The sequence below is a fragment of the Populus euphratica genome, unplaced genomic scaffold (genome assembly GCF_000495115.2).
Source record: "Populus euphratica unplaced genomic scaffold, PopEup_1.0 scaffold57.1, whole genome shotgun sequence".
NCBI lineage: Eukaryota > Viridiplantae > Streptophyta > Magnoliopsida > Malpighiales > Salicaceae > Populus > Populus euphratica.
Genome location: NW_011499919.1, coordinates 492386 through 504964, shown reverse-complemented (window position 1 = coordinate 504964; position 12579 = coordinate 492386). Strand labels below are relative to the sequence as shown.

At 35.2% G+C, this 12579-nt stretch overlaps 1 protein-coding gene, 1 long non-coding RNA gene and 1 pseudogene across 2 annotated transcripts; all 3 read left to right on the top strand.

The window, feature by feature from the left end:
• The first annotated feature begins 1310 nt into the window (after positions 1-1310).
• LOC105134950 (ETHYLENE INSENSITIVE 3-like 3 protein) lies at positions 1311-4536 on the top strand. Its single transcript, XM_011039579.1, has 3 exons — positions 1311-1711; positions 2258-4048; positions 4133-4536. Exons 1-2 carry the CDS (start codon positions 1677-1679, stop codon positions 4011-4013), a joined length of 1791 nt encoding a protein of 596 aa, XP_011037881.1. The 5' UTR covers positions 1311-1676; the 3' UTR covers positions 4014-4048; positions 4133-4536.
• Positions 4537-5672: 1136 nt separating this feature from the next.
• On the top strand, positions 5673-8394 carry LOC105135015 (ETHYLENE INSENSITIVE 3-like 3 protein; annotated as a pseudogene).
• Positions 8395-9722: 1328 nt separating this feature from the next.
• Positions 9723-10120, top strand: LOC105134949 (uncharacterized). Its single transcript, XR_844104.1, has 2 exons — positions 9723-9884; positions 10023-10120. It is a non-coding gene; the product is annotated as an uncharacterized LOC105134949 (long non-coding RNA).
• Positions 10121-12579: the final 2459 nt, after the last annotated feature.

The window sequence follows — 12579 nt, the reverse complement described above, 5'->3', positions numbered from 1 at the left end:
CAACAATAGTTGTAGGAATGATTCAAAAATGGGTACTAGCAATAGTTGTAGGAATGATTCAAAAAGGGTTTGATTTATTGAATTACAAGTTAAACCTGTATATTACTTGTCAATCAGAATTAATTATTGTAGATAACATAATATTGTTTTTTTCATAAAAAAAAAATACCTAGAGTTGACGAGATCAAATTTAAATTAGGTTTGACTATATCAACTAGTTTAATATTTATTTTATTTTATATTAAAGTCAAATCTAAATTAAATTTTAAATGGTGAATTTTCCAAATTAATTTACTAAGTTGAACAAAGTTTAATTACCATAATACTAAGCTAACGAGTGTCTTGTACTTTGAGAATCAAATATATGAAATTCCAAAGAAGCCGTGTGAGAATCTGATTCACATATGCCCCACTCTTGCCTATGGGGATACGAATCATGTAGAAGGAAATTGGGATTTTGTGTTTGAAATTGACCTTCCAAGCATTGCTGGGGTTCTTTCTTTTTAAATTTTTTATTTTAATGTGAGTGTTCGGTTAGCTTGCGTGCACCACGACTAATCCTACGGGTCCTAAAGTTAACGATCATGTAAGCCTCCAGTGGCCATCATATGAGCAACCAAGGACTCGAACCTGAGACCACAGAGGGAGCAAACCCCTTAATCCCAAATCCTTATCACTTGGCCTTCTTTCTTATTTTAAAGAGAAACCAATTAAAAGGAAATCTTTTTTTTTTTAAGAAGAAAAAATCCAACTATATCCATAACTCCATGAAACTTCATGTCAATTTTTTTTAAAAAAAAATACTAATGAAGGGTTTTTTCCTTTTTTTCAATTTCATCTAGACATACATCAATAAGATATTAAATTGAATTATCAAGTTAAATTTAATAACTATGATTTCTTTAAATAATTATTTTATATATTTCTTTATTGTATATCTCACCCTAAGAAAACCTCTCCTTATATTCCAAGAAAAAAAAAGCAATAACTAGCAAATAAGGCATTTATTAATATTTTTCCTAGTCACCAAATTATAAATCATTTTTCTTGTGAAATTCCAGCAATCAATCATTGATGGAAAGTTGCATGTTGAATTTTAAGTGATAAGAAAATCAACTGACCACGTCATCGATCTTCTTTATGATGAATTTCAACAATTCCACTTAATTTTACTTTTCTTTTTTTAAAAAAAAAAAAAACACTGACCATTATAAATACCGTGTGTTTTTTTCTTAATATAGATATGGATGCAGGTGATTATAACCCAGAAAATGAGAAAAAATTGGTGTTTTTATTCAACTTGGCCTCCTTGCGAGGCTGCCACTCAAAAACGTCATCAGCAACATCACCATCTCTCTCTCTCTCTCTAAATCTCGATGGAGACCCAACTAAAATCTATCTCTCTGTAAAATATTTTATAGTAAATTATCGTGTTTGTGCATTGAATTTAGCAAAAACTGCTTTACTTTATTATTTTTCCGGCGAAAAAAACCCTTATTCGGTTCATTTCTTTGCGCCTTTTCTTCCTCTGGGTTCATCTCTATCTCCCTCCCATATAGGACTCTCTGTCTTTTTTTCTAACCCAACAAAAATAGAGAAAGGGGTTTCAGAACTTGATACCAAATTGCTTGTTTGGTTGATTTGAGGTTCAAAGTCTTGTTTTTTTATCAAGTTTGATGGGTGAATTGGAAGAGATTGGAGCTGATATTTGGTAAGTTTTTTTTAAAAAAGTTTTGATATTTTTGTTATGTGGTTCAAAAAGTTTGATTTTTTTTTTGGGTTTTTATGTGTTGTGTTAATTGATGTTTCATTGGAAGATGGTTTGTGTTTTTTTTGAATTAGTTTTGTGGGGCCTCTTTGTTTTGATTGTACATGCATGCGATTTGAGTTGGTTTGAGGTGTTTTAATGGTTTTAAAATAGACTCGTGTTATTGTAAAGGGAATGTTGTTATTTCGGCAGAATTATTATGTTTTTAAATTGTATGAGTTCTTATCTTTTGTTTGGTACCTGAGAAACGAAATTGTGTATGGAAAAGCATTCAGCCGTTGAGTGTTAGATTTCAAATCTGAAGCTTACCTTTCCCTGATCGTAATATAACTAGTTTTCTTAGATTAGGTGATCTTTTCCTTATCTTTGTTTTGAGACAGTAACATGCTGCTTTGTGATTTCCAAAAGTGTAGTTGGTGTATTTCTTAAGGATTCTCTTGATAGAAGATTGAGCACTGTTTAATGTTCGATGACTGATGTGTCTGACAGCTCGGACCTTGAAGCTGATGATATAAGGTGTGACACTATTGCGGAGAAAGATGTCACTGATGAAGAAATTGAAGCAGAAGATTTGGAGAGGCGAATGTGGAAGGATCGTATCAAACTCAAAAGGCTTAAAGAAAAACAGAAGCTTGCAGCACAACAAGCTGCAGAGAAGCAAAAGCCCAAGCAGACGTCAGATCAGGCCCGGAGGAAGAAAATGTCGAGAGCCCAAGATGGGATTCTTAAGTATATGTTGAAGCTGATGGAAGTTTGCAAAGCACGTGGATTTGTGTATGGGATTATTCCTGAGAAGGGTAAGCCAGTAAGTGGTGCATCTGATAATATAAGAGCTTGGTGGAAAGAAAAGGTGAGATTCGATAAGAACGGGCCAGCAGCCATAGCAAAGTATGAAGCAGAGTGTTTGGCAATGGGTGAGGCAGAGAACAGTAAAAATGGGAACTCTCAAAGTGCTCTTCAAGATCTTCAAGATGCAACTTTAGGGTCTCTTTTGTCTTCTTTGATGCAACACTGTGATCCCCCTCAAAGGAAGTACCCATTGGAGAAGGGAGTTCCACCACCTTGGTGGCCAACGGGAAATGAAGATTGGTGGGTAAAATTAGGACTATCCCAAGGCCAGAGCCCTCCTTATAAGAAACCACATGATTTGAAGAAGATGTGGAAAGTTGGGGTATTAACAGCTGTAATAAAGCACATGTCACCTGATATTCCAAAAATTAGAAGGCATGTGCGTCAATCAAAATGCTTACAGGATAAGATGACCGCAAAGGAGAGTGCAGTTTGGTTAGGGGTGTTGAGTCAAGAGGAATCTCTCATTCGGCAACCTAGCAGTGACAATGGAACATCTGGTGTAACTGAAACTCCTCAAGGTGGAAATGGCCAAAAGAAGAAACGTGCCATTAGTAGTGATAGTGATTATGATGTTGATGGTGCTGATGATGGTGTGGGTTCAGTTTCATCTAAAGATAGTAGGAGAAATCAATCAATGGATGTGGAGCCATTAAACAGTCGAGATGATGCTACCAATCCTGTCCAAGATAAGGAGCTAGGGAAAAAGCAACCAAGGAGAAAAAGGCCCTGTGTGAGGTCAAGTCATGCTGATCAGCATCCTCAACCACAGCTTAATGATGATCATGTGGGTGTTGAGAGGACAAGTACTTTGCCTGATATAAACCACACTGATTTACAGCCAGTTGAATATCAGATGCATGACACTCAGCATGAAAATTTTACCTCTTCAACTTTAAGGCCTCTGGAGAATGGTTTTGTGGGTGAATCCAACCTACCCCAATCTGACTTTAACTACTATGCTGGTGTTCCTTCTGCCAATGTCAATTCTACGGAGAAAATTTATGCAGACAAAGGGCCTGCCTTTTATCCATTGGGCCAAAATTCAGGGCTGCCCCATGAGACTACTTATAGTAATTTCTATAATCCATCACTTGATTATGGGACAAATCATGATAGGCGGCCTTCTCAGATGACAATGAGCATCGGGCAAGAGGATGACAGATTCCATATACCAGCACCACAAGGAAATGAAAATGACTTGACTGGAGGAGAACCACATCATCTTATCAAAGATACATTTCCCACTGAGCAAGATGGAGCTGTTGATAGGCAATTTGAATTTGACTTGCCAGATTTTGCAATTAACAGCCCATTTCTTGAAATGAGTTCGTTTTCATTGGATGACTTATTTGTTGATCCTGAGGATGAATTGATCCAATGCTTTGGTGCATAGTTTCAGAAAGCTGACACTGCTGATACTTTCAGATTGTAAGTGACATCTCTTTCTAATCTACTGGCCAAATTTATTTGTCTTGCATATAACTAAGTATTCTCGATCTTATTATGATCCAGGGACAAGTGAAAAGCTCAAAACTACAGCGCAACCATTTCTGACCTGGTTAAAGGACTTCCTCTATCAGTTAGAGGTGCTGCCTTTACAGTAGTTATTGTTTGTGCATTTCAAGGCAGGAAGTTATGCACCTAATTATTTTCACAACTCAATGATTTAACAAGAAAAATGAGGGGAGGCAGTTTTTCTTTTCCTTTTTCCTTTTTTCTTTTTTTTAATGGTCAGGCACAGTCTTTCTCAATGAGGATAATTATATAGGAATTCATGTAAATGATTCTTTGTGTTAGATGGGGCAATTAACAAAATTCTCATCACCTTTCAGCAGGATACTTCTTGTCCATATCTGCGAATTGCACCTTCCCTTTTCCATATCTGCTAATGGCGCCTTCTCTTTTCCATGCCTGTATATTCTTTGATTTATATCTCTTTATCGTATTTACTCCCTTGGATGAATTATTCTATTGCAACATATCTATTTATCCTATTGATAAGCTGAAGCTTTGTTTGCGTCAGCTGTGCTGTGTTAGATAGAGGCTCTCATCTATTGATAATAACAATGATTACTTGGAATGGAAAAGCTAATGAATACAAATAATTGGAACTCTTGAAAAAAAAAAAAGGCAATAATGATGATTAGATTGATGATTGTGTAGAAGAAAGCCTTGATTGATTTTAAGGTAATTTTAAACATATTTAGAGGTGGTACCTTGTCGTCTGGTTTCCTCCAGTTTTGACCTGGATGATCATTGGACACATCATATTGTCCTTCAGTGAGACCCTATTTACTTATGTGTCCCTCTGCCTCTGCAATGGACACCAAAAGTCTGGTTCGTACTCTCAAGAGTATTTAGTTCAGGCACACTTGTTAAGCTGAACATATGTAGCTGGGCATGAGTCCAAGGTTGTAATTGCATGGATGAACCTTTTCAATAAGCTGTGAACTAATGCATTTTTTTAACCGAGATTGATGCTGTGATGTTTAATTCCATTTGCAATCCAACGAACAATTCAAGTGACTAACCACAGGAGTGGTACTTGTATATTTATGAGGTTTAAGGTTGATTTTTATTTTTATTTTTATTTTCTCAATTTGTGGAGTGGGGAAGTCATACATCTCTTGATTTAGAGTTTAGTTTTTATCAAAATTAGCTGAATTCATCTTGCAAGGATTTTCTTGGAGGCATTAACAGTTTGTAAGTGTCAAATGCTCTAAACAACGCGTAAGGCATCCAATTTGACACTTGTCTCCGGAGTAATACCCAAAATAGTTTCAAAATGAAAGCCAAAGTCAAGCTTCGAATTGCCAGGTCACTGGATGGATCCGCAGAACAGATTTAATAATTAAGAAGGATGTTGTGGAACAGATAGTAATTAAAAGGAGGTTTAGGAGTGTTGTAAAAATTATTTTTTAAAGTAAAAAATATTTTTTATATTTTTAAAAATTTATTTTTGATATTAATATATCAAAATAATTTAAGAATATTAAAAAAAAAAATTGAGGTTGAAACTCACTTATAAATACACTGAAGGCAATCACTATTCTACACCTCCCGCCCCTCGTCGTCAACTACTTCTTCCTAACGTTAATGGGTAAATTTCATACCTTAGTAAGGTTACAGAAGTCCATAAATCAAGAAACATGGATTCAGAAATATCAAGAACCTCTCAGAAGAGGGTTATTATACCCGTGCTAGGGACAGCCTTGGCAAAAATGCCCTCTTGTATATTTCACCTGTCTCTGTCTCTTCCAACGGCCCCTTGTTTCTGTTGGCGAGTTCAAGACAATCAAATGGTTACAAAAGAACAAAAGAGACACATTTATAAACACCCATTTACTAGTTTGGCTGATTTGAGGTTCAAAGCTTAGTTTTTTTATCAAGTCCGATGGGTAAATTGGAAGAGATAGGAGCTGATATTTGGTAAGTTATTTTTCAAAGTTTTGATCGTTTTCTGGTGTTCTACAGAAAGTTTACAGTTTTTGGATGTTCTTACGTTGTAGTACTTGCTACCTGTTTATTTCTTGAATTAGACTTGAGGGTCTATTTTGTTAGGAGAATTTTAGCTGGTTTTTGAATGATTTTGAGATGTGGGTAGATTTTGGAATGCAAGATAGAATTTTGGTTTTCATTTGGTGGAAATTCTATTGATTGTTTACGAAATTTGAGATTATGAGAAGAGAGTAGAGGGATTGTTTCTTTTTGGCAGAATTTTTCTGTGTTTTTGTGATTTTATTTGTTTGATTGCTTGGAAAACATTAGTAAAGAAAATTGGAGTGTTAGGTTTTTGGTTTTTTTAGATTAAAATATCCAATTTGATCTATCTGTGAGCCTCATATAACCATTTAGCTCGGTTTAGATTAGTAATTTTGTTTCTTGTTTTGAGAGCAAAACATGCTACTTTGTGATGATCAAATGTTAATGTTAGTTGTCAAGTTTCTTGTGAAGTCTGATGGTAGCCACGTGGTTGAGCTATTTTAGTATAATCAGCTGGGCATTGGAACACCTTCTGATGCTCCATGATTCTTTGACTGACAGCTTAGACATTGAAGTTGATGACATAAGGTGCGAGAATATTGCTGAGAAAGATGTTGGTGATGAAGAAATTGGGGCAGAAGATTTGGATATTGCTGAGAAAGATGCTAGGATGTGGAAGGATCATGTCAAACTCAAAAGGATTAAGGAAAGACAGAAGCTTCAGTGCAACTAGCAGAGAAGCAAAAGCTGAAGCAGATTTATGATCTCGCTAGGAGGAAGAAAATGTCGAGAGCCCAGGATGGAATTCTCAAGTGTATGTTGAAGTTGATGGAATCATTCCAGAGAAGGGTAAGCCAGTAAGTGGTGCATCTGATAACATAAGAGCTTGGTGGAAAGAAAAAGTGAAGTTCGATAAGAATGGGCCAGCAGCCATAGCAAAGTATGAAGCAGAGTGTTCTGCTATGGGCGAGTTAAATGAGAGTAGAAATAGGAACTCCCAAAGTGTTCTTGAAGACCTGCAAGATGCAACTTTAGGATCTCTTGTCTTGTTTGATTCAGCACTGCAATCCCCCTCAAAGGAAGCATCCATCAGAGAAAATGAATCCACCACCTTGGTGGCCAACTGGAAATGAAGATTGGTGGCTAAAACTAGGACTACCCCAAGCTCAGAGTCCTCCATATAAAGCGTAATAAAGCATATAAAGCGGAACCTCATGATTTGAAGAAGATGTAGAAAGTCGGAGTGTTGACTGCTGTAATAAAGCTTATGTCAACTGATTTCGCAAAAAACAGGAGGCATGTCCATCAGTCAAAGTGCTTACAGGATAAGATGACAGCGAAGGAGTGTGCAATTTGGCTTGGGATTGTTGAGTCTAGAGGAATCCCTCATTGGGAAACCTAGCATTGATACTGGCCATCTGTCATAATTGAAAGACCTCAAGGTGGCCATGGTCAAATAAAGAGTCCTGCTATTAGTTGTGATCGTGATTATGATGTTGATGATGGTGTGGGTTCTGTTTCATCAAAAAGGTAATAGGAGAAATCAACTGATGGATATTGAGCCAGTGAACAGTCAAAATCATGTCCAAGATACCGAACTAGGGGAAAGGCAGCTTGGGAGAAAAAAGCCCCTGGTGAGGTCAAGTGATGCTGATGAACAGCTTGTACTGCCTCTGAATGATAATTCTGGAGCCGTGCAGAGAAACTCGTTGTCTGATACAAATCACACCGATTTACAGCCAATTGAGTATCATCAGATGCATGAAACCAAGCAGGACAGCTTTAAAACTATAGCTTAGAGGCCTCTGAAGAAAGATCTTTCTGGTGAGTCCAACCTATCCCCATCTGACTTTAGCTACATTTCTGCCATTCCCTTTGCCAAAGTCAATTCTTCACACAGAATTTATGCTGATGCAGGGCCTGTCTCTTGTCCTTCCCAACAAAATCTAGAGTTGCATCACAAAACTATCCATAGTACTTTCGATGATCCATCTCTTGATTGTGGGACTAATCATGATGACCAGCATTCTCAGGTGAGAACGGACATTCATCGAGAGAATGACAGATTCCTTATACCAGCACCACATAGGAATGAAAATGAGATGACTGGTGGACGATCGCATCATCTTGCCAAAGATACACTTCCCACCGAGCAAGGCAAGTCTGTCGATAAGTACTTTGAGTCTGCTGACTTGGAAGATTTTGCTGCAACTAGCAGCCCATTTCCTGACTTGTATTTGTTCGACTTCGACATTTCCGGTGATGATTCCATCCCTTACCTTGTTTCCTAGTTCTGCAAAGTGATACTTCAAATCATAGATTGTATGTGACATTTCTCCCTCATCGGCAGGCCAAATTACTGTTGCAAGAGTTTCGACGCTCGGAGTCTCCTCTTTCCCTTACCATGATTTAGGGGCTTAAAAAATGCAGCATTCGTTCCTATCCTTGGTGAAGAACATAACATAGGATTAGCAAAAATTAAAGCAAGCAAAGAACATAACATAGGATCGACTTTCTTTTACCAAACTGTGTCCCTCCTTCCATAAATTCTCATTCCATCTATATTTGATCATGGATTCCATTAAAACAGTACCAAGTTTGTACCTTATTTTAATAGTAACTAACTTTGATTTCATTTTCAAAACCCTTATTGATAATCTCTTATATTGAATGTTAAAGTATTTGATTCTTATATTTAGAGACCAGCAGGGGAGTTGGTTCATAAGTGATACCGACACTTACCAATAAGCTAACTAGTCATGAATTGCATGCTTCTTAAACTCATGCCAGTTTAATAGGCCGACTAAGAAAACTTCCGATCCAGAACTAGAAATTGATCTGAAACTTGATCTTACATTTCAAGTTAAACCAAAAAAGGATACTAAACTCATGCCACTTAAATAGGCTGAATGTAAAAAATATTTTTAGTAATTTAATTAATGTAATCAAACCTGAAAAATTATTTTATAGACAAAAAAAAAAACAAAAAAAAAGTCACTCGGATTGATTCAATGACCCGCAAGGTTCGGTGACTATGGCATGAGCTGCCCTCTCCAAACGACACAGACATCATCTCACCACGTGGCATCAAGCTCTCTCGCCGCCAGTTTACGTACCAGGTAGGATGTTTGTCTTGATATGTGCCAACTGTAGAAACATACGAAACTGTCCTGAATCATCCTTGTAACTGGGTCCCTTAATCTTATAGACAATCCTACCCCCGGACCTTTACTACTTTAACCGCTGGTCATTATTAAATTTCATACCCTTTTAAGGGTTACAGAAGTCCATAAATATCATTATATTTACACCCTGTAAGATAGGATACTGGTTTTGAATTTTGATCTTTAACACAAAGACCATGTAAAAGAAAGCTTTGCTGCATACTTTGCTTTGATCTATCTTCAAAACCCTTTTCCTTTCTTTGTCTTGATTGTTAGCTTTGGTTAAGAAGATAAAAAAAAAAAAAAATCTTTCTTTCTTCTCCAAAGATTTAGAGCCGGCAAAATGGCATTTGGAGATGGTCTCTCAAGGTTTTCATCGATCTCCATTGCTTTGATCATCTTGACCTTTGTTTTGATGCCATTACTCCATTCCTCTCGTTCCTGTAAGCTCAAAATCATTCCTTTCTTTCTGTCTCTTGTTCAAGTTCGAATCCTTTGTGTTTGCTTAGCTAGTTTAAATATACAGTTTACTAATATGGCATGTAATCTCATCATGTTTGCAATGCATGAAACAACGTACAGTAGCAGCAGGAAATAGAGCCAGAGCTTCAGCACAGGTAATGCAAAAAGATACCACTTTTTCACCAATCCAATCCTCAAAGGAGAAAACTTTTATGTCTTTCTTGGGTTTTCAAGGGTTTTCTCTCTTTGGTCCCCTTTTCTTAAACTTCTTCTTCTTTGGCTCTTAAATACAGGATATTCATCAAAGTTATAAGATCACAAGAATGGGGAAGGGAGCATCAAGTTTAGTCACAGATGAGGAGTCAGAGAGACAAGTACCAACCGGACCAGACCCTCTTCACCACAACAACAACCCAACTACAAGACCATGATGATACTAACAGCTTCTCTTAAACCCTTTTTTAATGGATCTTCCTGTCACAAAAATGGAGGGCTTCTCACCACTCGTGTCTCTTCTTCCACTTTTGATGTGATCACCAGAAAGAGCATGGAAATGGATGTTTAAACATTAATTAATTTTAGTTAACACATGAACGATTAGTTTTCTAATTAATGATCTTTGAGCTAATGTTGATTATGATGTATTCTGTTTTTATCCAAAAAAAATTAGTGAAGACAAGAAATTGAGGCATAAATAGCTCCAAAAATTATTTTGCATTTGTTAGCTGTCTTCGTACGATTCAGATGTTGTTCCCTGCTAGCCTTCGACAATGGACATGGTAGGGTTATCAATATTGTCTCATGGGTTTTTGATGGTCTCCGACGTGCACATGAAAATTCAAAGTTCAGTGGTGAGTAAATCAAAACAATATTATTTTAAAAAAAATCATGATAATTTTTAAAATTATATTAAGTTTTGACCTAATCAATTAAATAGTAATTGATTTTTTTTACACTACTTAGATCAAGCATGATCGAGTCGGAGTTTTTGACTTCTGATTTGTCTTAGAATATTGTATTGAATACACTGATATAAATATGGATACGAACATGAATATTGATACCAATATCAGACCATCCTAATAATATAGGAGCTAATTACGGGATTTACGTGACCTTGTAAGAGAATGTGTATTCGATTGTATAGTCCATAGTTTTGGGGATGTTTTTCATTAATTAAAAAGATGAAATAAAACTTGTTCTCGTGTGTATTATTTGGAGATCACCTTTGTTTGAAGTTGAGTTTTTCTTCTCTTTTTCATGCCTTGGAGCTACTTAAGAATAACTTTGGAGTGCAAAGGTAAAAGGAACACACAAATAAGAATAAAGCCTTGTGTGTACTATATTGTTCATGAATTAATTGTGTGTTTGGTGTTTTTCTTGGTGTGTTTTAAAAGTTTATTTTACTTGAAAATTAATATTTTTAGTGTTATTCAATAGTTTTGATTTATTGATCCTAAAAAAAATTTATAATTTAAATTAATATATTTTCAAGTAAAAAATACTTTTATAAAATACTATAATATAATACCAAGCAAAAGCTTAGATATTTTTGTATTATATAATTGTGACACTACTTTCCTTTCATTTTGTTTTTGCATATATATATATATATATATATAGGGCTAAAAGTACTCGATTCATGAAAAAGAAAACATATGTTTATAATGAATTTAGCCCCACCTTGTCATTTTCATGGGAGAGGGAATACCATGTAAGTCCTTGCATGTTGTAATGCAAAGGATGTGTTAATTTCTGTAGTAGGTCCATGCCCATTGGCATGAGACTAAGAGACAAGATTCATAAACTTAGAGAACAAAGCCACGCAGCTCATTCAAGCCCACTTAGTCTTCATGAAGATATTTAGGAATTTTTGGGAACCTAGAACAGTAATTTTCTTCTAGATAAAATGGCATGAACAAAACAATAATTAGGAAATGAGCACACTTAATTGAGTTATAAATAATATTTGTAACACTGAATTGCATTTATTATATGTAACTTGAGAGTTGCAAATTTTAATTTGTGATATATAAGTCACAGATATTATTTGTGATTTAATTAAAAAATACATCTTTAAGTATTATTTTTTGTCATTAAATCCGTACAAAAAATTCACAATTCACATAATGCTAATAATTAGTTTTTTAAACACACTCTTAAATTTTATAAGTAATGTTTATGTATAATTAGGTTGTACCTAACTTTAACCTCAACTTCTGTTATATTTTATTAAATAAATTTTAGTATGACGAGTTTATATGAAAAATGCATTATCCAAAATTTAATTAGAATTAAGTTTTAAATTAAAAAATAATAATGATTTAACAAAATTCACAGGTTATGGATAGATTTTTAATGATATGGTTAATCATATTGAATCTAATCAAAATTAACAATATCAATTTAAAAATAAAAATTGATTTAGATTGATATAATAATTTATTTAACTCGTAATCTTTTCAAGATTTATTTCCAAATGAAGTTTAATAATTATATTTAATGAAATTGTAGTAAAAAAAAACTTGTATCCCCGCGTGATATTTCACTATCTTTGCTTTTCACTTGACCACTGACAGACAGTATATTTGAATGTAGAGAGGCAATATTATATTATCCCCCCCCCCCCCCCCCCGACTCTATGGTTGGTGTTTGGACGATGAAAAGGTTGATTCCGACCATGGGTCCACTCCGCCCCCTTTAAACTTAACATGTCAAATCCCAATCTTGCTTGCCTAACCACTGCAAAACTAAATCTTACCACGTTCAGTTAGGTCTTGTTTCATCCCACTATAAAAATGATAACACTTATGGTTAATTAAAATTAATAATTAATAATTTGATTCGCAA